The 24,646-nt window shown below is 45.8% G+C and overlaps 2 protein-coding genes and 1 long non-coding RNA gene across 4 annotated transcripts in view; 1 reads left to right on the plus strand and 2 right to left on the minus strand.

Moving 5' to 3' along the window:
• The window catches only part of MAPRE3 (microtubule associated protein RP/EB family member 3), a 55,362-nt gene extending 53,451 nt beyond the window's left edge, over positions 1–1,911 (minus strand). Inside the window, exon 1 of one of the 2 annotated variants that reach the window (XM_018055528.1) lies at positions 1,460–1,911. The gene's annotated coding sequence lies outside the window, so the exon portion shown is untranslated. The remainder of the gene's footprint in view (positions 1–1,459) is intronic. The other variant, XM_018055529.1, reaches the window with a different exon arrangement.
• On the plus strand, positions 328–21,241 carry LOC108637155. Its single transcript, XR_001918832.1, has 2 exons — positions 328–1,234; positions 20,906–21,241. It is a non-coding gene; the product is annotated as an uncharacterized LOC108637155 (long non-coding RNA).
• Positions 21,199–24,646, minus strand: part of DPYSL5 (dihydropyrimidinase like 5) — an 89,557-nt gene continuing 86,109 nt past the window's right edge. The window contains exon 13 of the mRNA XM_018055527.1: positions 21,199–24,135. Coding sequence (XP_017911016.1) covers positions 24,050–24,135 — 86 coding nt within the window. The 3' untranslated portion in view covers positions 21,199–24,049. The remainder of the gene's footprint in view (positions 24,136–24,646) is intronic.

The following is a 24,646-nucleotide window of genomic DNA, read 5'->3' on the forward strand; positions in this document are numbered from 1 at the left end:
TGTGTCCTTTGGCATGATTTTTTAGAACTGAACCATCTACTCTTTTTGAGCCTGAAGTCAATAAAACCTGAGCTGCTTCTACACTTTAACTGGCTGATATTTACACATAGTTTCTGACAGTACACTAAAATCTAAAGCCAAAAAAAAAAAAAAAAAGAATCAAAGGAAGTTGGCAATGAGGTACACACAGTAAGTAGTTAGGAGCCTTCGAGTTGAGGCATGTTGATTAAGAGCTTTTGGCTATGGGCACCAACTCTGACTTCAGCCTTATTTCTCCAGGAAAAAGAAAACAATTTGGGCTCCTCCTCTGTTCCAAGATCAGGGAATGCACGATGGGCAGGTGGATGGGCAGCAAACATAACCCTGGGGAATTGTTCACATATGCTAGAACCCCTATCAGGTGACAGCCCCCAGAGAGACTCACAGCTGCAGCAAGCAGGGAGTGCAAGCCTCAAACCTATACCAGCGAGAAACCTCAGTTTTGTTCCTCCTTGTCGGCTCTGCACATTACCTTAAACTTACGCTCACCCAGTTGGTTACCCCTTGGAAGTTATAGGTATCAAAGATCAAGTCCTGCCACAAACCCTTCAACATACAAACAGTTAAGCACTTGCTATGGCTATCAGGCCTGTTTCCAAACCTCCCATTATTACACCAGGTTGTACTGCGGGGGCGTGGGGGCCGGTGAAGTGGGGGAAAGCATTTTAAAGAGTACTGCAAGATGCTTATTCACAACACCACACTGGAAGCGCAGGAACTTCAGCTCCCAAACGCAACCTTTCTCCCCCCTCCCTCCAGTCCCTCTCCACCGCGCCCGCCAAAGCCAGAGCTCAGCCCACGGAAGGCCACCGCGCTCCAGCGGGTGTCCACTGAACAGTAGCTGATCACGGTGATGGGGCCGGAAAGCCCCACACGCTCTCAGCAGCCAGTGAGAACTGTCCAGACCTGCCTCCCCACGCCCGCCGGGGCAGGAGCGTGCGGGTAGGAAACCTGAGGCCCCGAGGTTTGGGCAGGCACAACGTCCCCCCCTCCCCCAAGTCTGCCCTCGCTCTCTCCCTTGTCACTCTTTTTCTGGCATATCACTGGGGAAAACCGGGGAGGCCGGAGATGTCAGGCCCAAGAAGAGTAAGGAGAAGGGACAAGGGCGAACGGGAGGCAGTATTTTTTGGTGGGAGGGAAATCTGTCCAGAGCGGAGGTGCGGTAGCGCCGCATCTCGCGGGGAAGAACCCCCAGGTGAGTCTGGAGGGAGAAAAGGGGAGGCCTGACCGCCGAGGCCGCGGGGATCCCGGGAGAGCGGGATGGAGGAAGGGAGGCGCGGGCGTGGGGGAGATGCGGTTGGGGGGCGCGGGGGCGCGGTTGGGGAGGCGAAGGGGGCAGCTCGGTTCCCCTCCCCCAGCCCGGGCCCGGGCCTCCCGCTGACTCAGCCCCACGGCGTCGGTCGCCTCGGCCCGGACTCACAGTGCGCGAGGTGGCTCCGGCAGAGGCGGTGGGGGAGGGGGCAGGCGGTGGGGGGGGGAGCACTGCGGCTGAGGCTGCGGCTCCGGCCGGCGGCTCCGGGGCGGAGGGTCCTAGTAGAGGCCGCCGCGGTCTCCGGCTTCAACGCACAGAGACTGCGGGGGAAGAGAGCACTGCGCAGGCGCGATGCGGCCGCCGCTGTCAGTCCGAGCGGGGCGGGGCCAGGGCACCCGCCGTCTCCAAGGCAACTGGTTGGCGAGGGAAGAAGCGCCCGTACCTCCACCTTGTCTTAGCAACGGCGACGGGATGTGGGATGGGGGGTGAGGGGCGACGAGAACAGTCCTTCTAAGTTGCCACAGCAACAAGGAGAGGCCACCGTCTCATAAATTTACGGCGGTATCGAGGGAACGCGCTCACCTTGTCACCATGGCAACTGGGAACAGCCCCTTCCTTTTCCCTTAGCAACAGGGTAACAATTCCTCCGCCCTAACTGAGGACAGAAGGAACAAGCACTTAAACCTGATTCCTAATAGCCAGATGACGGATTCTTATCTGTCTCACGGCTACTGCAAAGGAGAAAGAGAATAGTTCTTTTTCAGCGACACGAGAGTGCCAAGGCTGGGTTTTCTTTCTTCTCTTGGTTTATGCTTTTCTTTTCTAATTTTTTTTTTTTTTGGTTTATGCTTTTCAATAGCAGTGTGTTACTCTAATATTCAAATTCAATTTTCCTTTACTTGTGTTAAACATTCCTTTCCGTCTCAGAAGAAAGTCAATACTTTTACCCCCAAATGGAGCTAACATAATCGCCTATACACTTTTTTTTTTTAACCAAGCTTATTGTCTCTCTACCAATGCATTTGTAAAAACGACTCCTGTTTCTTCATCTTGCCTACTAGCTGGCTTAGATTCTACCCCCTCATAACTAGCTCCCTCTTTGACATATTCATTGGTGTTCCTGAATTCCCTGTTCTAGGTCAGTTTTTGTGGATCTCTCCAGTTCTTCTAGATCCTTCTTCCTGTCCATACCTACTATCCTTGTCCTCCAGTGCTCTACCCCAGGCTCCCTATGCTCACCTGTTTGTGATTTCCTCAGCTTGGTTCTCTTTGTGCAAATTACTTCTGGGTCTCCCTCCCTCAGCCCCAACTCCCATGGGTATCTTAAGGTCACCTCGGTACCCATTTTGTGCATACCTCCTTTCGTGACATACATCTTATAGTGTTGACCTTTATTTGCATGTGTCTCTTCATTCAGACTATGTTCCCCTTGTGGGCAGGAATTCTGTCTTATTCACCTGCTCCCTCAGCAGCTAGTACTGAATGTGAAACAAACAGTAAGTGTTTATGGAACTGGATCAAGTGAAGACAAAGGTTTTCTTCAAAATTTCTTCAAAGATTTTCTTTGATCCCAAATAAATGGGTGAAAGGAATCAAAAGATTATAAAACTTTAAAAAATATATTCTTCCTTATTTTCTCTGACCTAACTGCCTCGGAGTCTCCATCAACATTTTCCTTATCTTTACACATATTTAGTCTTTTTTTCTTGGCCAAAATGTGTGGCATGCAGAACTCACCTAACTAGGACTCAAATCCATGCCCCCTCCAGTGAAAGGGCAGAATCTTAACCACTGGACCACCAGGGAAGTCCTACACATATTTAGTCTTTAAGTTCTACTGCTACTGTTACACTGCTATCTCACTCCCTTCGCTCTCCATCATCGTACCAAAACTCTAGTCATCTATTAATTGAAACTGGCATTCTCTATTTCCTGACTTCTCACCTGTAGCTAGTCTCCCTTCTACACTCTCCCTAATGTTTCCAGTAAATAACTTTTTTCACATGGTACTGACCTTCTCAATGTACTCTCATTACCCTCTATAATCAGTGCAAGCTCTTCATGCCTTACTATTCTGCCATTCCTAACCCTGCTGAAATTGAGCACTCTTGGTGAACATCATTGGATTCTGCTGGGCTTGTTGACATGCTGCATTCTCTTCGAATGACTCAGAAGTAAGAATTCATAGGCAAACATTCTTTTCTGAGTCTCCCTGTATAATTCCCAGAGATTCTACCCCAGGACTGTGGGTGTCAAAGCCCTCTGACTAAGTCCATTTTCTCAGGGGAGAAGGAGAAGGCAGCTGACTACAAACAAAGTGAGTAGTAAAAGAGAGACACACAACAAATGATGAGTCAAGACTGTCTCCGCCCGTCCAAGGCAATTCTCAGAAAGGAGAGGGTTCCTTGTAGAGGGTAATTCCCAGGACAAATCAGGGCACTCGGACAGGAAAATGTTCTAGAAAGAGAAAACTTTTTCCTAGCCACAGAGTTGCAGACTAGAAGCCGTTCCTAGCTGTGTCTATAGGATGTCTGGATATCACAAAACAAAGGGGAAATTTTCAGACTAAGTTTATTTTGTTTCTCCATTCTGAAGCTCCAGCTCATCCCTATGGTTGTAGGTGTGGACTTGGGTGGTACAGATGGTCCTGAGTAATCCTGAGAAGAGATTGTGATTCTAGTAACCCCACCCATTCATCATACATGGGATAAAGGACCATTCTACAATTTCTGCATACCCTTCACCCAGATTCTTCACATTTTTACCATGTGCCAGCAGTTATCCATTGCTGAGAAACAAATCACTTTAATTTAGCAGTTTAAAACAACAACTGTTTCATTATCTCTTTGTGGGGTGGGAATTCAGGAAGGGCTCAGCTGGGTGGTTCTGGCTCAGGGTTTCTCATGTGGTTACAGTCCAGATGGCGGCTGGAACTTAAATAACAGGGGACTGGCTAGACAACCCTCTCCATACTGTCTCGGAGCTAGCTTTCTCCCTGCATATTTGGTAGTTGTAGGTTTTGAGGGTGAATATTATAGTGAGAGAAAAGCTGCATCTCTTTTTATAACCTAGCCTCAGACATCACTTCTACTGTATCTATCTAATAAGAAAGAAAGGGAACATAAACCCTATCTGTCAATGGAAGCAATGTTCAAGTCACATGATAAGAGCATGTTGATGAGCGATATTGTTGAATCATCTTTGGAAAATGCAACCTGCCACACCCTACCATCTGATGACAAGAATTAACACCCTGCTCAATGCAAAATACACTCATCGCTTGCCTCAAGACCCCCACGTCTCATTCCATGACAGCACCAACTTGAAGTCCAGGATCTCATCATCTAACTCAGGGCTCAGTGTGGGTATGGCTCTTCAGGTCCAGTTCTTGGTATCGCTCCTTGAGTACCAGTCCCCTTGATCTGAAAACCTGTGAAGTAAAGAGAAACATCACCTGCCTTAATGTCCCTGGCATACACTAGTGGCACAGACATAGGATAATGTCCACTACGGACATTATCATTTCAAAAAGGAGAAAAACAGACGGCACACACAGCGGTTACTAGTTCCTAGCGATTCTGGAATCCAGTGGACACACGTTGCCAGTTTCTGGTTTAGGGCTCAGACCCACTCCCATTGATTTATTTACATAAGTGTTGACAGGGACTTATTTCCCCCAGTGGATTACAATCCTTTCTTCTTATGTGTTTTGATATTGAATTTGTCACAGATTTGTCTAATGGAAGAAATGCAAGTTGGCTCCTGTATCCTTTGGATTTGTCCCCGGCATTCTTTGAACATTCCCTTGCTTTCGGGCACAAGATGTTCCAGGCTCATCTTGTACTTTCCCTCCTCAGCCCTGGAATTGGCCATTCACCAGGGCGTCTTGAGTCCTCTTGACTTTTTGACATTTCTTTTCTTTTTCCATTCTTCCTTGCTCCCTAAATCTGCCCTTAACCATCCTTGGAATTCCCATCACATTTCCTTTTCTCCTTCCTCTATACATACTTTCTGAGTGGCTTCAGATATTCCTGTGACTTCTGAATTTGTATCTCCATCCCCATCAGCCCTTCCAGCTGTGAGAACTGTATATGTAATTGCCTTCTAGACACCTCCAACCCTGTGTCCCACAGGCATCTCAAACTCAGTGGGCTTAAGTTACACTTATTTACCCTTCCTCCCTCAAAAACCCAATTTTCATATATTCCCTATTATTGTTAATGACATCACTATCCAAGAAAAACCTGAGGGTGGTCTTAACCCACATCTTCTCCTTGATTCCCTACACCAGGACCATTTTCCAATACTATTAATTCTATTATTATATATATCAGTTCAGTATATATCAGTTCAGTTCAGTTCAGTCACTCAGTCGTGTCCGGCTCTTGTGACCCCATGAATTGCAGCACGCCAGGCCTCCCTGTCCATCACCAACTCCTGGAGTTTACCCAAACTCATGTCCATTGAGTTGGTGATGCCATCCAACTATCTCATCCTCTGTCATCCCCTTCTCCTCCTGCCCTCAATCTTTCCCAGCATCAGGGACTTGGCTTTTCAAATGAGTCAGCTCTTCCCATCAGGTGGCAAAGGGATTGGAGTTTCAGCTTCAATATCAGTCCTTCCAATGAATAACCAGAACTATCTCCTTTAGGATGGACTAGTTGGATCTCTTTGCAGTCCAAGGGACTCTCAAGAGCCTTCTCCAACACCACAGTTCAAAAGCATCCATTCTTCTGCACTCAGCTTTCTTTATAGTCCAACTCTCACATCCATACATGACTACTGGAAAAACCATAGCCTTAACTAGACAGACCTTTGTTGGCAAAGTAATGTCTCTGCTTTTTAATATGCTGTCTAGGTTAGTCATAACTTTCCTTCCAAGGAGTAAGCGTCTTTTTATTTCATGGCTGCAATCACCATCTGCAGTGATTTTGGAGCCCCCCAAAATAAAGTCAGCCACTGTTTCCACTGTTTCACCATCTACTTGCCATCAAGTGATGGGACCAGATGCCATGATCTTTGTTTTCTGAATGTTGAGTTTTAAGCCAACTTTTTCACTCTCCTCTTTCACTTTCATCAAGAGGCTCTTTAGTTCTTTCTCACTTTATGTCATAAGGGTGGTGTCATCTGCATATCTGAGGTTATTGATATTTCTTCCAGCAATCTTGATTCCAGCTTGTGCTTCCTCCAGCCCAACATTTCTCCTGATGTACTCTGCATATAAGTTAAATAAGCAGGGTGACAATATACAGCCTTGACATACTCCTTTTCCTATTTGGAACCAGTCTGTTGTTCCACGTCCAGTTCTAACTGTTGCTTCCTGACCTGCATACAGATTTCTCAAGAGGCAGGTTAGGTGGTCTGGTATTCCCATCTCTTTCAGAATTTTCCACAGTTTATTGTGATCCACACAGTCAAAGGCTTTGGCATAGTCAATAAAGCAGAAATAGATCTTATTCTGGAACTCTCTTGTTTTTTCGATGATCCAGCGGATGTTGGCAATTTGATCTCTGGTTCCTCTGCCTTTTCTAAAACCAGCTTGAACATCTGAAGTTCACGGTTCATGTACTGTTGAAGCCTGTCTTGGAGAATTTTGAGCATTACTTTACTAGCATGTGAGATGAGTGTAATTGTGTGGTAGTTTGAGCATTCTTTGGCATTGCCTTTCTTTGGGACTGGAATGAAAACTGACCTTTTCCAGTCCTGTGGCCACTGCTGAGTTTTCCAAGTTTGCTGACATATGGAGTGCAGCACTTTCACAGGTACGCAGATTTGTATATATATATATATTCTTTTTTAGCTGCACTGCACTGCATGTGGGATCTTAGTTTCTGACCAGGTATTGAACCTGTGCCCCTGCAATGGCAGTATGAAGTCTTAACTTCTGAACCACAAGGGCAGCCCTGATTTCATTTAAAAATGACTCATTTCTGTTCCCCTTATTAATCTCCATCACCTTTACCATCTCTTGCTTGGGTTACTGCAGAGCCTCCACCTGGTCTTTATGCCTCTAGTGTCTCCCACTTCGATCCATCCTCAACACCACTGCTAAAAGTCTCTTTCTAGAAGAGAAATCTTACCAACATAACTCCTCTGCTTAAATCCCTATGGCTGCCCTTCTCAAACTGGCTGAAGCAACTCCTGGGCATGGGAGAATCTTGTAAAGAAACAGAATGAGGAGCTGTAGAATAGTTATGTCTTCCTCAAGCTTATATTTTATTTACAGATTTGGGACAACATTTTAAAATATTTTAAAAACAGACATACAATGAAGTAGAATGCAAGAATCACATACTTTTAAAGACAAGACGTTTAAAGAGAGTTTGAAATCAAGACACCTCTAAGCCTGAACTCTCCAATCTGCCTTATGGGGTGGTACGTTAGTGGAAAGTTTGAGAAACACTGGCTTGAAGGATAAGAGTTCAGACTTTTTCACATGGTAGAGAAGCTCTATTATGATCTGGCCTGTACTAACCATTTCCACTTCATTTTCCACTCCTCTGGTGCCCTCAACCTCATTACTTCCCACCATACATGTCAGCCCCAAAGATCAAGGACTTGCAGTTGTTCAAGAAAGCAGTTCTGTTTCACAGTCAAGCCGGTGTTATGGGGGCCATCCCACTTGGAATCTCCCTTGCCCTTCATTCTGTGAAGTCCCACTCATTCTCCAAGACCAGCTGTAGTGTCATCTCCTCTGTGACACTGTCAGGGACCTCGTCCAGACAACTGATATGTTACCAGGTACTTTCTTTGTCATGGCCCCTCATCACCTTATGTTATCAGGCTTGTTCACAAATCTCCTTGCTGAAGGTCCTCACTCTCAGAGACCATATCTTATTTACCTTTGTATTCTCAGCACTTCACATGGGACTGAAACAGCCAAGCAAGTGAAAAACAACTTGACCTTTTGTACTTTGACCAGGGTGACTGGGGAAGCCAGGTGGTAGAGGGAGTCTGAGTGGGTCGACTCTGGCTGGTGGGGGAGCTAGATTTTAAATTGGCATTTGCAGGCCTGCCCTGTTTGTGAAGTAGGCGCAGAGAGGAGCGGTGATGCTGGTCATGGTTACCAACAGTGTTCATTATTCTTCTGATACTTCCCGGGTATACTATACAGTCCATGGGGGTCACAGAGAGTATGACACGACTAAGCCACTTTCACTTTCACTCCCCAGGTGGCTCTAGTGGTAAAGAACCCACCTGCCAATGCAGGCGATGTTAAGAGATGCGGTTCTGATCTTTGGGTCAGGAAGATCCATCCCCAGGAGAAGGAAATGGCAACTCACTCCAGTATTCTTTTTTTTAAATATAAATTTATTTATCTTAATTGGAGGCTAATTACTTTACAATATTGTATTGGTTTTGCCATACATCAACATGAATCCGCCAGGGGTGTACAGGTGTTCCGCATCCTGAAGCCCCCTCCCACCTTCCTTCCCATACCATCCCTCTGGGTTGTCCCGGTGCACCAGCCCTGAGCACCCTGTATAACGCATTGAACCTGGACTGGTGATTCATTTCACATATGATATTATACATGTTTCAGTGCCATTCTCCCAAATCATCCCACCTTCACCCTCTCCCACAGAGTCCAGAAGACTTCTATATATCTGCGTCTCTTTTGCTGTCTCACATATAGGGTTATCAATACCATCTTTCTAAATTCCATATATATGCATTAGTATACTGTATTGCTGTTTTGCTTTCTGGCTTACTTCACTCTGTATCAGTTCAGTTCAGTTCAGTCTCTCAGTCATGTCCGACTCTTTGCGACCCCATGAATCGCAGCACGCCAGGCCTCCCTGTCCATCACCAACTCCCATAGTTCACTCAGACTCACATCCATCGAGTCAGTGATGCCATCCAGCCATTTCATCCTCGGTCGTCCCCTTCTCCTCCTGCCCACAATCCCTCCCAGCATCAGAGTCTTTTCCAATGAGTCAACTCTTCACACGAGGTGGCCAAAGTACTGGAGTTTCAGCTTTAGCATCATTCCTTCCAAAGAAATCCCAGGGCTGATCTCCTTCAGAATGGACTGGTTGGATCTCCTTGCAGTCCAAGGGACTCTCAAGAGTCTTCTCCAACACCACAGCTCAAAAGCATCAATTCTTTTGATGACAGAATGTGGTCCACTGGAGAAGGGAATGGCAAACCACTTCAGTATTCTTGCCTTGAGAACCCCATGAACAGTATGAAAAGGCAAAGTGGTAGGATACTGAAAGGGGAACTCCCCAGGTCAGTAGGTGCCCAATATGCTACTGGAGATCAGTGGAGAAATAACTTCAGAAAGAATGAAGGGATGGAGCCAAAGCAAAAACAATACCCAGCTGTGGATGTGACTGGTGATAGAAGCAAGGTCTGATGCTGTAAAGAGCAATATTGCATAGGAACCTGGAATGTCAGGTCCATGAATCAAGGCAAATTGGAAGTGGTCAAACAAGAAATGGCAAGGGTGAACGTCGACATTCTAGGAATCAGCAAACTAAAATGGACTGGAATGGGTGAATTTAACTCAGATGATCATTATATCTACTACTGCGGGCAGGAATCCCTCAGAAGAAATGGAGTAGCCATCATGGTCAACAAAAGAGTCCGAAATGCAGTACTTGGATGCAGTCTCAAAAACGACAGAATGATCTCCGTTCGTTTCCAAGGCAAACCATTCAATATCACAGTAATCCAAGTCTATGCCCCAACCAGTAATGCTGAAGAAGCTGAAGTTGAACAGTTCTATGAAGACCTACAAGACTTTTTAGAACAAACATCCAAAAAAGATGTCCTTTTGATTATAGGGGACTGGAATGCAAAAGTAGGAAGTCAAGAAACACCTGGAGTAACAGGCAAATTTGGCCTTGGAATATGGAATGAAGCAGGGCAAAGGCTAATAGAGTTTTGCCAAGAAAATGCACTGGTCACTCTGTATAATAGGCTCCAGTTTCATCCACCTCTTTAGAACTGATTCAAATGTATTCTTCTTAACGGCTGAGTAACACTCCATTGTGTATATGTATCACAGCTTTCTTATCCATTCGTCTGCTGATGGACACCTAGGTTGCTTCCATGTCCTGGCTATTATAAACAGTGCTGCGATGAACATTGGGGTACATGTGTCTCTTTCAATTCTGGTTTCCTCGGTGTGTATGCCCAGCAGTGGAATTGCTGGGTTGTATGGCAGTTCTATTTCCAGTTTTTTAAGGAATCGTCACACTGTTCTCCATAGTGGCTGTACTAGTTTGCATTCCCACCAACAGTGTAAGAGGGTTCCCTTTTCTCCACACCCTCTCCAGCATTTATTGCTTGTAGACTTTTTGATAGCAGCCATTCTGACTGGTGTGAAATGGTACCTCACTGTGGTTTTGATTTGCATTTCTCTGATAATGAGTGATGTTGAGCATCTTTTCGTGTGTTTGTTAGCCATCTGTGTGTCTTCTTTGGAGAAATGTCTGTTTATTTCTTTGGCCCATTTTTTGATTGGGTCGTTTACTTTTCTCGAATTGAGCTGCAAGGGTTGCTTGTATATTTTTGATATTAATTCTTTGTCAGTTGCTTCATTTGCTATTATTTTCTTCCATTCTGAAGTCTGTCTTTTCACCTTGCTTATAGTTTCCTTTGTTGTGCAGAAGCTTTTAATTTTAATTAGGTCCCATTTGTTTATTTTTGCTTTTATTTCCAATATCCTGGGAGGTGGGTCATAGAGGATCCTGCTGTGATTTATGTCGGAGAGTGTTTTGCCTATGTTCTCCTCTAGGAGTTTTATAGTTTCTGGTCTTAACGTTTAGATCTTTAATCCATTTTGAGTTTATTTTTGTGTATCCACTCCAGTATTCTTGCCTGGAGAATCCCAGGGACAGAGGAGCCTGGTGGGCTACAGTTCATGGGGTTGCAAATAGTCGGACATGACTGAAGCGAATTAGCACACAAAAGTGGAATAGGGCATTCAAGTAGGACTGATGCCCAGATATAGGAAACCCTTGACGTGGCTTTAAAATGTACAAGGGGCTCATGGAAGCAGTGTGTAATTTTGTTAAGGAATGAATTTTAATCTCGAGACTTGAAGCAGGTGACCTTGTGACCTTATCTAGAGAGTGAATGTAACCCTTCTCCCTGCTGGAGCTGCACAAGCCTTGGGTCCAATAATTCCTTTTTGATGTGACCTTGGGCCATGGTTTTTCTCATTTGTAATTGTGATGGTTAAATGAGATAACATATGAAAAATGGCCAGCAGTACTCAAAACACAGTAAATACCCAATAAACGGTAACTATCAATAGTAACCAAACTCTTATTCTGTTCAAGAGGTCATTTGATTCTCCCCTCAGTTATATTCTGTTACATCATATAAGGTCAAATATACAAATTTAGAATTTGCAAAGGTCTTAAGATAAACCTCTTGTGAACATTAATGACCCACTGTATCCAGAATAAATACCACCTTTAGAGCAGTGGCTTAGATTGCAAGATGTCACCCTGCTTTTGTGGCAAATGCCACCATGATGATCAGGTGGGTGATAAAGGCTTGGATTAACTTGGATCCAACAGTTTTTTTTCTTAATTTTTTTTTATTGGAGTGTAGTTGATTCACGATCTTATGTTACTTTCAAGTGTACAGCAAAGTGAATCAGTTATACATATACATATATCCACTCTTTTCTCATATAGACCACTACAGAATATTGAGTAGAGTGCCCTATGCTATACAGTAGATCCTTATTAGTTATCTGTTTTGTATACAGTAGTGTGTATATGTCAATCCCAATCTCCCAACTTATCCCTTCCCTCACTTGCCCCCTGGTTACAATAAGTGTGTTGTCTATATCTGTAACTCTAATTCTGTGTTGTAGATAAGTTCATTTGTGTCATATTTTAGACTCCACGTATAACCAATACCATATGATATTTCTCTTTCTCTGTCTGACTTACTTCACTCAGTACGATAATCTCTAGGTCCATCCATGTAGCTGTAAATAGCATTATTTCATTCTTTCATGGCTGAGTAATATATTGTGTGTGTGTGTGTGTGTGTGTGTGTGCACTCAGTTGTGTCTGACTCTTTGCAATCCTTTGGACTATAACCCGCCAGTGTCCTCTGTCTGTGGAATTGTCCAGGCAAGAATAGTGGGGTGGGTTGCCATTTCCTATTCAATATGTGTGTGTGTGTATATATACACATATACATATATCTATATATATACATATGTGTTACGTCTTTATCCATTCCTCTGTTGATAGACATTTACTAGTAGGTTGCTTCCACGTCCTGGCTATTGTAAACAGTGCTGCAATGAACATAGAACTGTGAGTGTCTCCCAGGACTCACTCTTTTGTCTGCCGCACATCCCCTGTTTCTGCAGCTCGATGGACACAAATCCAGCTTCTCCTTGTAGAGATCCCCTCCTCAAATGTCAAAGGCCGAGTTGTGGAAAGGAAGCGTTAGACAGAGATTAGGGCATGCTTTGGAAGCTACAAGAACTTGCGTTGATGAAATATTAAATCTATCACTCACTAACTCTACGGCAAGCTATTTAACTCAGTTTCTTCATCTGTAAAGTAGGGATAATAACAGTAAAAACCTCAGAGACTTAACATAAGGATTAGATAGGATCTTGTTTGTCAGGTGCTTGGTACAGTGCTTACCATGTTGTGGGCATTTAATAAACAGTATCTATTATTATTTTTATATAAAAAGTGAAGTGTGGACTTCCCTGGTAGTCCAGTGGTTGAAAATCTGCCTGCCAATACAGGGGACATCAGTTTGATCCCTGGTCTGGCAGGATTCCACATGCCTCTGAGCAGCTAAGCCGGAATGCCACGTCTACTGAAGCGGGCTAAAGACCTTGATCTGCAACAGAAGAAGCCACCGCAGTGAGAAATCCATGCACCATAACTAGAGAGTAGCCCCCGTTCACCGCAGCTAGAGAAAGCCTGCACACAGCAACGAAGACTCAGCACAGCCAAAAAAACAAAGAAGTGTTATATTCTTTGTAAAGACCTTCCCAAAACAAGTAAAGCTCTTTGCTGGTACTTTTATTTGTCTCTCTCTCTCTCACACACGGCATTTCTTTTTTATAAAGGGGAAATTAACATTTATTTAGCTGCTGCTATAGCCAGGCATGAGATGTGTACCATTTCCTATAACTGCCCTGGTCATCCCCTGAGGTTGGTATCATTTCCATTTTTACAATAAACAATAGAGACCCAGAAAAGTTAACTAACTTGCCTAAGATCACATAGCTAGTGAACATCAGAAGCAGAGCTTGAGCTAAAGACAACACTAAAACCCAAATGTCTATTATCCCATGCTTCCTAAGCCTACTGTACTATAATTATTTATCAATATATATTTTCCTCAAATTAATCGCTAAATGCAGAAGCTGCACTTGGTTCATTTTTGTATCTAACACATGCCTGGCAGATACCCCATAAGCCTGCATTACATAAAAAAATCTAAAACTCACGAAAGTAAACCTAGCCTTGCCAGATGAATATAAGATGCCTAGTTAAATTTGAATTTCAGACAAACAACAAATAACTTTTCAGTGTAAGTATGCCACAGACACTATATGAGATATATCTATATGCAAAATTTCTAAAAATGATTTGCTATCTGAAATTCAGATATCACTGAGCATCCTGTATTTTTGTTAAAACTTGCAACTTTAACCTAAACCTTGAGATTGGTTTTGAAAGGGACAACTTCCCCAGGGGTTCTCCTGATAGCAGAAGGGCTGCTGTGGCCCCTCACTCACACTCAAGGTTGACCTAGTCCCGAGCTGCTCTGGGGGCTGGGGTTGAGGCCACAGTGATGTGGACATATTGGCCTTTCTTAGGTCTCTTGTTGTTCTTCAGTTGCTAAGTCTTGTTCGACCCTTTGAGACCCCATAGACTGCAGCAATCCAGGCTCCCCTGTCTTTCATTATCTCCCAGAGCTCAAATTCATGTCCATTGAATTGGTAATGCTATCTAACCATCTCATCCTCTTCTGCCCCTTTCTCCTTTCTCCTTCTGTCTTTCCCAGCATCAGGGCCTTTTCCAATAAGTTGGCTCTTCGCATCAGGTGGCTAAAGTATTGGAGCTTCAGCTTCAGCATCAGTCCTTTCAATGAATATTCAGGGTTCATTTCCTTTAGGAATGACTGGTTTTTTCTCCCTGCAGTCCCAGGGAGAGAAGACTCTCAAGAGTCTTCTCCAGCACCACTGAATTGTGGTGGATCAATTCTTCGGTGCTCAGATTTCTTTATAATCCAGCTCTCACACCCATTCTTGACTACTGGAAAAACCACAGCTTTGACTATACAGACCTTTGTCAGCAAAGTGATGTCTCTACTTTTTAATACGCTGTCTAGTTTTGTCATAGCTTTCCTTCCAAGGAGCAAACGTCTTTTAATTTCATAGCTGTCACCATCTGCAGTGATTTTGGAGCCCAAGAAAATAAAATCTGTCACTGCTTGTACTTTTTCCCCTTCTATTTGCCGTGAAGTGATGGGACGAAATGCCATGATCTTAGCTTTTTGAATGTTGAGTTTTAAGCCAGCTTTTTCACTCTCCTCTTTCACCCTTATCAAGAGTCTCTTTAGCTCCTCTTCACTTTCTGCCATTAGAGTGGTATCATCTGCATATCTGAGGTTGTTGATATTTTTCCTGGCAATCTTGATTCCAGCTTGTGATTCATCCAGCTCAGCATTTTGCATGATGTACAGACGCTCTCTGCAAATTAGGTTAGGTCAATCTTGGTGCCGTAAACCAAAGAAGCAGGCACTGATAAGCTTAAAGCGCCACCTGGAGGCCTTTATGGGTAGTACTGTGGCCAGGGATCCAGAACCTTGGGAAGCAGAGAAAGGCCAAACAAGGCAGAGACAGGGTAGAAGACGAGGCCAGCACAGCAGTGGCAAAGGGCAGGGTAAGAAATATCTTCCTGGCATTTTCAGTGGATGGCTGCTGCTCTGGCCCCCCAGGAACTGAAGGCACTCACTCTCCAAAAGAGATCACTTCTTAGGGTTGTACTTCTCCAGGGCCCTCTGCCTCCCAGGTTGTTCCTTGCAGTCTCCGGGGAGTCTTTGTCTTATAAGACAAATTCTTTGTCCCCACAGCAGACCTACTGAGTCAGAAGCTGTGGGGGTGGGGTCCACTGGGCTTCATTTAAATAAGCCCTCCAGGTGATTCTTTCTTTTTAAAAATTTTTATTATTTAAATTATTTATCTGTCTGTGCTGGGTCTTAATTGTGGCACATGGGATCTTAGACCTTTGTTTCAGCATGCAAACTCTAAGGTGCAGCATGAGGGATCTAATTTCCCCACCAAGGATCAAACCTGGGCCTCCTGCTTTGGAAACATGGAGTCTTAGCCTCTGAACCTCCAGGAAGTCCCCATTTAAGTGACTTTGATGCAAAGCTGACGTTGGAGAACTATTGGCTTAGAGGAAACATGAGCGGGTGAGCAGGGTGGAGCCCATGTTGAAGTGCACATAGAGAAAGAGCTGGCACATGAATGAGGTGGCTATTTGTCTTTGTGCCTCCAGAGGCAAGAGCTAGGGCAAAAGGCATGAGTTGCCAAGAGACAGAATTCAGTTTCAATTAAGGAAGTCATACTGAACAAACAGAGCTCTGGGGGACTAGGAGAGGATGCCTGGGGAAGGGAAGTCTCTGTCCCTGGACTAAATGTCCTGGTTCCTGGGCTAGACGATCTGCCAAGGATGTGGTAGAAATTTCTGCAGAGGTTAAATTAGACGTGTGTAAAGAATCCCTAAACTCAGAGAATCCATAATTCATTCATTTTTGCAAATCATCTTTCCTTCTTCAGTTCTCTTTTATCAAGAGTAAGGCAATATTTCTGGTTGTTTTGAGAACCTCTTTCAGCTAAGTATTTATAGCATATTATTACGAAAGAGCAAATAAAGGACTAACTGGCTTTAAAAAAAATATTTATTTTATTGGGCTGCACTGGATCTTGGTTGTGGCATGTCAGATACAGTTCCCTGGCCAGTCATCAAACCCTGGGCTTCCTGCCTTGGGAGCATGTAGCCTTAGCCACTGGACCACCAGGGAAGTCTCCCCAATGGCTTTTCTAGCTTTCTGGTCAGGATTTACTCAGGACTCCTTCCTCAGGTCCAACTGTCCTCCAGGCTGCTGCCCAGCTGTCTTCCGGGGTTTCCCTCTACACCATTCCTGATCCTCTTACTTATGCTGAATCTCCTATTCCCTTTATCCCATGTCTTTCTGTTTTTTGTTTTTTTTTTTAACTGCAGTTTAGTATGTTGGGATGCACCCTCAAATACATTCCCAAAAAAGTGGTACAAAGGTCAAAATTTTCAGTCTTGCATGTCTGAAAATGCATAAGAAAGGCAATGCCAAAGAATGCTCAAACTACTACACAATTGCACTCATTTCACACACTAGTAAAGTAATGCTCAAAATTCTCCAAGCCAGGCTTCAACAGTACGTGAACCGTGAACTTCCAGATGTTCAAGCTGGTTTTAGAAAAGGCAGAGGAACCAGAGATCAAATTGCCAACATCCGCTGGATCATGGAAAAAGCAAGAGAGTTCCAGAAAAACATCTATTTCTGCTTTATTGACTATGCCAAAGCCTTTGACTATGTGGATCACAAGAAACTGTGGAAAATTCTGAAGGAGATGGGAATACCAGACCACCTGACCTGCCTCTTGAGAAACCTGTATGCAGGTCAGGAAGCAACAGTTAGAACTGGACATGGAACAACAGACTGGTTCCAAATAGGAAAAGGAGTATATCAAGGCTGTATATTGTCACCGTGCTTATTTAACTTACATGCAGAGTACATCATGAGAAATGCTGGGCTGGATGAAGCACAAGCTGGAATCAAGATTGGCGGGAGAAATATCAGTAACCTCAGATATGCAGATGATACCACCCTTATGGCAGAAGGTGAAGAACTAAAGAGCCTCTTGATGAAAGTGGAGGAGAGTGAAAAAGTTGGCTTAAAGCTCAACATTCAGAAAACAAAGATTATGGCATCTGGTCCCATCACTTCATGGCAAATAGATGGGGAAACAGTGGAAACAGTGGCAGACTTTATTTTGGGGGGCTCCAAAATCACTGCAGATGGTGATTGCAGCCATGAAATAAAAAGACGCTTACTCCTTGGAAGGAAAGTTATGACTAACCTAGACAGCATATTAAAAAGCAGAGACACTACTTTGCCAACCAAGGTCTGTCTAGTCAAGGTTATGGTTTTTCCAGTAGTCATGTCTAGTCATGTATGGATGTGAGGGTTGGACTGTGAAGAAAGCTGAGTGCCAAAGAACTGATGCTTTTGAACTGTGGTGTTGAAGACTCTTGAGAGTCCCTTGGACTGTAAGGAGATCCAACCAGTCCATCTTACAGGAAATCAGTCCTGAGTGTTCACTGGAAGGACTGATGTTGAAGCTGAAACTTCAATATTTTGGCCACCTGATGCAAAGAGCTGACTCATTTGAACAGACCCTGATGCTGGGAAAGATTGAGGGCAGGAGGAGAAGGGGATGACAGAGGATGAGATGGTTGGATGGCATCACCGACTCAATGGACAAGAGTTTGAGTAAACTCTGAGAGTTGGTGATGGACAGGGAGGCCTAGCGTGCTGCAGTCCATGGGGTTGCAAAGAGTCAGACACGACTGAGCAACTGAGCTAAACATGACTTTTCACAGATACTTGGTTGACAGATTGACTGTGTGCAGAATTCTAGGTTGGAAATTGCTTTCCCTCAAAAGTTAGAAAACATACTCCATGATCTTCCATCTTCTAGTATTTTGTTGACAAACCAGGTGACGGACATTTGATGTCCAATTCTTTGTGTGCAGCTAGTGCCTCTCTCTTGCTAGCTCTTGAAGCATTAGTTCCATTCTTTAGAAATGTCTTGATGATACCTGGACACTCATACGTCACTGTACTGTGCACCTGAAACTAAAACAGCATTTTAAATCAACTATACTTCAATTAAAAAAAAGAGGAGATCTGCACATATTTGGTAGTTTATGTACTTGTAAGAGAAATTTTGGCTTATTAGAGTGCCCCAGAACCAACTTAAAATGTGTAACGTAAGACTTATGAGTTATAGACTTACAGAAATCTTACTATGTTTATGCTTGGCAGAGAAATATCTAATAAACCTCTAAGCTCACTATATTTATCAGTATATTAAATTGGTAAAATAATCATTTAATACTTGGGAAAGGTACTTAGAAAGGAAGTAGAATTTTAAATGTAGTTTAAAATATTGTAAAGTATTTAAGTTTATGAATTGAATCAAAGCCCCCTTAAAAGTAAATGATAAAATTTGGTAGGCTTACAGCCTTTAATAGAATAATAAAGTCTATAAGCTAAACTGAAAAGCTTAGGAAGGTGCCCCCAAGGCTTCACGCTCTGTTATAGCCACAGCTACTGAGGTCTCATGAGGTCTCCAAGGCTGTGTGGAGCCTCAGGGCTTGTCATAGGAAACCCTGGTCCTCACTCATGAAAAAGGACCCATTTTCCTTGCCCTGTCCCCCATCTTTTGGTGATGGAAAAACATTTGACTCATGACAAGCATTTTAATAGCCTAATGTTTAGGAATATGTAAGGTGACCATACAATTTACTGTCCAAACCAAGACATATTTGAAAGTGAAAGAGGGCGCTGTTAAGAATTATTCTGGGGGCAATAAACTTAAAACAGGATTGTTTGGGCAAACCTAGACAAGATCCCTCCAGGTATAAATGTGTGGTTTGTAAATATATGAAGGTAGGCAAGTGAAGAAATCAGCTTCCATCTTTGTAAGATGTATCAAGTATCAACAAATGTTAGATCTATTAATGCTTTACTGGAAAAACACTAAGAACCCTTTCAAAGGTGTTATTAGCAGCTATCAAATAACCTTTTATTAACTTAGGACAATGAGGTCTACCCTCCTGGTGTGTTGTGAGGTTTCTTCTTTGCCTCAGGTGTCATGAGACTTCCTCCTTCACTAACTGCAAGGCAATTCTTAGTGTTAGGCTGTACCTGTATCTAAAAGTCAACCTGTAATTGGAGTTAAGCATTTGAGGGTGACTGTTGCTTGACTCAGAGAAGGCAATGGCACCCCACTCCAGTACTCTTGCCTGGAAAATCCCATGGATGGAGGAGCCTGGTAGGCTGCAGTCCATGGGGTCACTAAGAGTCAGACACGACTTCACAACTTCACTTTCACTTTTCACTTTCATGCATTGGAGAAGGAAATGGCAACCCACTCCAGTGTTCTTGCCTGGAGAATCCCAGGGACAGGGGAGCCTGGTGGGCTGCCGTCTATGGGGTCACACAGAGTCGGACATGACTGAAGCAACTTAGCAGCAGCAGCAGCAGTTGCTTGATTGCTGGCTGGTTCAGGTTCCCTCAAGTGCAGATTCTTATAAAGGACCAAGCCTTATTTTAAAGTCTGAATCTGTGGTCTTTTGTTTTTCCACAACTGCATACAAAGGAGACCAGTGTCTTCCTGGTATCTTGTTTTATTTGTTTTCTCTATGAATTACCTGATACCATGCACATGGTCTGCCGAACGTGCGGCCATGCCATTTTTCATTCAAACACTTACACAAGGGATTTTTGGCGTTTAATCACATTCTGGTGTGCTCCCATGTTATGAGGAAACAGACATTTTGGCTTAGTACCATCCCAGCAACTCAGCTTCCTTCACAAATCAGACAATGGTGTTTCCGTCTGGCTCAGAAGTGCCAGTAGAACTTTTACGCACAGATCACTTCATTATTACTGTAGTGCTCTGAGTGCTTCTTTAGGTCATGGGCTACCTTATTTGCAGGAGAGCTGTAAAGTTCCCCTGCAGACAACTGTTTCCCTATTGTACCTAAAATTCCCTCATTAAGGCTTTATTTTGGAGGCTAAGAAATAAGTACAAGCGACTCCATAGTGGGCTTCCCAGATGGCACTAGTGGTAAAGAACCCGCCTGCCACTGCAGGAGATAGGAGACCTGGGTTCGATCCCTGGGTCAGGAAGATACCCTGGAGGAGAGCATGGCAACCCACTCCAGTATTCTTGCCTGGAGAATGCCATGGACAGAGGAGCCTGGTGGGCTACAGCCCATAGGGTCACAAAGAGTCAGGCATGACTGAAGAAGTGACCTAGCATGCACCACGACCCCATGGTACTGGTAGCAATAATTTCACTCACTCACTAGTGTGAAAGTGTTTGATCAGAATAACCCCCCAATCTCTGCCCGAGTTAGCCTTGATGCAGATGGAAGGGTTTGAGGGCACAGTGGGCTCTCAGTGGAGCCGGAGAGCAGCCTGATAACTCCTCAAAGACACATTGGCCTTGTATAATCCTTTGAAATGTGATTTTGTGAGTCCATGGTTCCAACGTGGAGAGTAGGCTATGGTGTTCCAAAATGGTAGCCAAGAAAACAAGTGACCAGTGGTGGGTGGGGAAAGCCTAGTCCAACCCCACTCTCCCACCCTCTTTTTGTATCTAATATCTTCGTCTAACTATTCCTGTTTCAGATAACTCAACTCACCCTTGTCTTGGAAATTAAGCACCAGAAAACTTGGTTTTGTTCCCACCAGGAGAAAGGACTGACTATTAGCTGTTGGATCACCGAGGCTCCCATCTCTCAACATTTTTTTTTTTTTTTTGACCAGACCGCGAGGCCTGTGGAACTTCCCTGACCAGGGATCAAACCTGTGACTCTTGCAGTGGAAGTGCACAATCCTAACCACTGGACCACCAGGGAAGCATTCAGCGATATTTTAATCTTCAAACTCTGTTCAGGCCTCCCAGTGAACTGCCATCTGCCACGCAACACAAGTGAAGAACCAAAGCTGAGTTTTTTGGCCTTTTTTTTAGTGGCTAAAGCCTCACCCCAGCCACTATGGAAGAAAAGGTCCCCCCACCGAACTCCCTCTTCTTTGAAGAAACACAACTGAGACCAAGAGAGAAGTAGCTATAGTTTAATACAAACCTGCACCAGAACACAATGAGTCGGGCTGTTGTGTGTTTGCCTCAATCAGGTGGCCAAAGCACAAGACCATGTGCCGTCCTGGGGTTGACACAATCTTAGCACCATGACGTTTACAGAGGAGTGAGGAAGTCACTTGGGTGCTGGGGTGTTCGAGGCTCCATCCCGACCCCAGGCTGTGCCCGCCGCCTGGGTAGCTGGAGGGGGTTTGGGTTTCCGAGTGGTTTCTGTGGTTTCTGGGTCAGTATTGGAAAAGCCCTCATCTCGGCATTGGCTTGACCGAGACCTACTGTGGACTCCTAGCACTACACACACGCACACATACACACGCACACACGGTAGCACAATTTTCTGGTAACTTAACCCCACAAACCTAGAGAGCAGCTAAGGCAAGAACAACAGTATTTATTCAGCAAGTACAAGACCAAGTTTGAGAGCTGCATTCAGTGCAACCAGAGACCCTTTTCATTCCAACCAGGAGCCGGTGGGGCTGGTGATGGGGCTGGCTGGAACTCAGCACAGGGGCAGGGAATGGGTGGCAGGGCTGACCTTTCATTTGGTTCCTTGAACCTCCTTCTGATTTTCATCTAGATGCTCCTGGGCAAGGGTGGGTCTATGTAAGGGTCGGGGGCGAATGAAGTGGAAGGCCTTCGATGGACCACACCTACAGGTGGTCTCCCAGAGCCACAGACCACGCATCTCTCAGGCGGAGGCACTCAGAGAAGGTAAAGCTTTCCTGGCCCAAGCAGGGATGCTCTGCCCGCTGGCTACCACCACTGCTTGGCTCTTTGGCATCTGCCCAAGGCCCATGACCCAGCAAGGGCTGAAAGGGATAAAGATGATGTGCATTGTACCAAGGGATCAGTGTCACGGTTTCCCAGGCTTAGATCCCTACTGACTGTCCCCATAGCTACCACTCTCCATGAGTGCCTTTGCTGCCTCTACTTCCTGGGTTACCCTCTGGGTCCTCTCAGCCCCATAGTGAGGAAGGGGAGCATGAAGGGAGGGGTGAGGATGCAGAGGCAGCTCAAACCACATGGCAAGTCTCCAGCATGTAACTAGTTCTGGCTCAAATAGTGAATATGCATTAGTTTGTTTACAAGAAAAATCTATCTACCTGTGCAAAACAAAGCAGAATGCCTACTGGGGGAGTAAGTCATCTAGCTGGTTAAACTCTCAGAGGGGATCTGCAAGAGATGTCACTCCACTCCTTCTGTCCTCAGCTGGGGCAGACAGCCAAGTTCTAAAAAGGGCAGTCTGGACCTTTCTGGAGTCAGAGGGCCTGAGCTTTCCGGGCCACATCTGAAAAAATGGGGAGAATAATGCACGCTTTGTGGTTGTGAGGAGCAATTGAGAGCTCATACGTGAAAGGGCTTTGAAAACATGAAAAGCACTGCAGAAATGTGCAGGATATGACCACTGGCCCAAGAGTGCAGGAGCCGCGTGTCAGCCCAGGTGCAATGTGACGTCACTCCCCAAGGGGGAACAAGGCTTAGCAAGGGCAGCCTCTAGTGTTTCCATGGAAACCTCCTGGAGTTTTGGAGACAAGGGAGGCCCAGCTGAGAGATGGAGACCACAAGCAGGTGAGGGCAAGGTGCTGACCACAGGAGACCGCGGACCCTGTGTAACACTGTTGGCTATAGCCAGGTCCTACTGGCCAGGCCTCCTACCTGGCATACAGCCAGCCTACTCCCCCTATCATGCCCCCCCTACCCCCCCACCCCAGCAGGCAGGAGGCCTCTTGCCAATCACATAGGAGGAGCAACTGGGCCTCTGTCCAGCAGGGGGATACCTGCAGGCAATTGGGTGTGTGTATGTGGGGGGGCGGCTAGTGCTGGGAGTGACCAGGACCATACATGGGAAAGCCCACCTTGCTTCCTGAAGGTCTCTAGGGCCAGCATTCCGGGCACCCTCTCAGGATGCAGGAAACCAGGAGGGGAGCGGGAGGACCGGAAGACTTCAGATAGGGAGAAGAGGGCCCCGAGAGTCCAGTACCCGCCTCTGGCCCCTGTTCTCAGTGCCCTAGGCTGTCTGGTTGGTGTCGATGCAGCATCTCTTAAGGTCCACATCTATTCCTGTTTCTATGCTATGCTAGTGACACAAAGCACCGTCAGTTTTCACAGGATGCACAAACAAGTCAAACCAAACCACTGCGCAAACCAAACGTGCAAAACGAAATCATATACACGCGCCTGGCACCAGCCTCATGCCCTCCCAGCCAGCCCAGCCCTTCTGGGCCTGGGACTGCCGGGACTCGGGGACGAGGCAGCCAGCAAAGGGCGCAGCGTGTCCCAGCCACTCCCAAACCGGGGCAGGAGTTGAATCGGGAGAAACGGGAGGTCCTGGGCATGGCTGGGATGCGGACACCTGTCTGACTTGGGGAAAACGACCGCGGGGCCAAAGGGGATGGGGAGAGGGTACTTTTCTTTTAAAACACATCTGCTAAAGTGCTCTGGACAACTGGCGGGTCAGCCAGGGGCAGGGCACTAAGGGCGGGGGTTGCCCAAGGCCAGCAGGGGGCGGTGCGAGGGAGGGGCGGGGCCAGGCTCTATGCAAGTAGGCTCTGTGCATAGTATGGGCTTCCTGGGCCCCAGGGAAGCCCGCCGGGGCCGAGGCAGGAAAGGACTGCAGCAGGAGGAACACATCTCAAAGTGCCTGTTAGGGTTGGCTCGAAGCACAGTGAATCACGTGTCAGACATGGGGGAGGGGCCCCTCAGGTGGTGAGCTGCCCCGCGCGGCCTCTCCCGCCCCACCCCTGCAGCTGCGGCCGGAGGGTGTGAGGCTGGTGGCGTCGGAGCATCTTCACTTGGGGGGCTGGGCAGTGTCTTTACCAAATGCCGCTTGACCTGCCTCCGGGGGGAGCGAGGATCCGAGCCGAGGCTCGCTTTGGAACATGGTCATCGATCTGAGAACCTGGAAGGAAGGAAGCACAGAGTGAGTTCCCCTGGGTAATAAAACCGGGTCCTCCCGTGCTTAGATCTAATTTAATCCTCAACACAATACCATCCCCTTTTACAGGTGGGAAGACTGAGGCTCAGGGAAGTTAACTTGCCCCCTGTCCCATAGTGTATGAGTATATAAAGCCTGGACTTGAACCCCGGTCTTCCTGATTCAGAGCCTGCACGGTTAGCTAACTGCCTTGCTACCCCTGCCTTCATCACTCCCAGCCCTGGAGGTACCCTCTTGTCAAGCACACAGACCATGGAGCCGCCTGTTAGCAAGTGGGCCTTTGTACATATGACTCAGTGAGCAAGCGAGGGAGGAGGGGGCGCCGTTGTCTTGGAAAAACATAGAACAGCACCCCCAAAGGCCCCCACGTCTTGAAATCTCTAGGCTTAGAAAAGAAGTCCTGGTGCCCCAGGGAGTGCCGTGGACATTCTTCCGCCTGTCTCCCAGTAGACAGGGTTTGAGGCGAGGGAAGGTG

This window comes from Capra hircus, chromosome 11, assembly GCF_001704415.2.
Source record: "Capra hircus breed San Clemente chromosome 11, ASM170441v1, whole genome shotgun sequence".
Taxonomy (NCBI): domain Eukaryota; kingdom Metazoa; phylum Chordata; class Mammalia; order Artiodactyla; family Bovidae; genus Capra; species Capra hircus.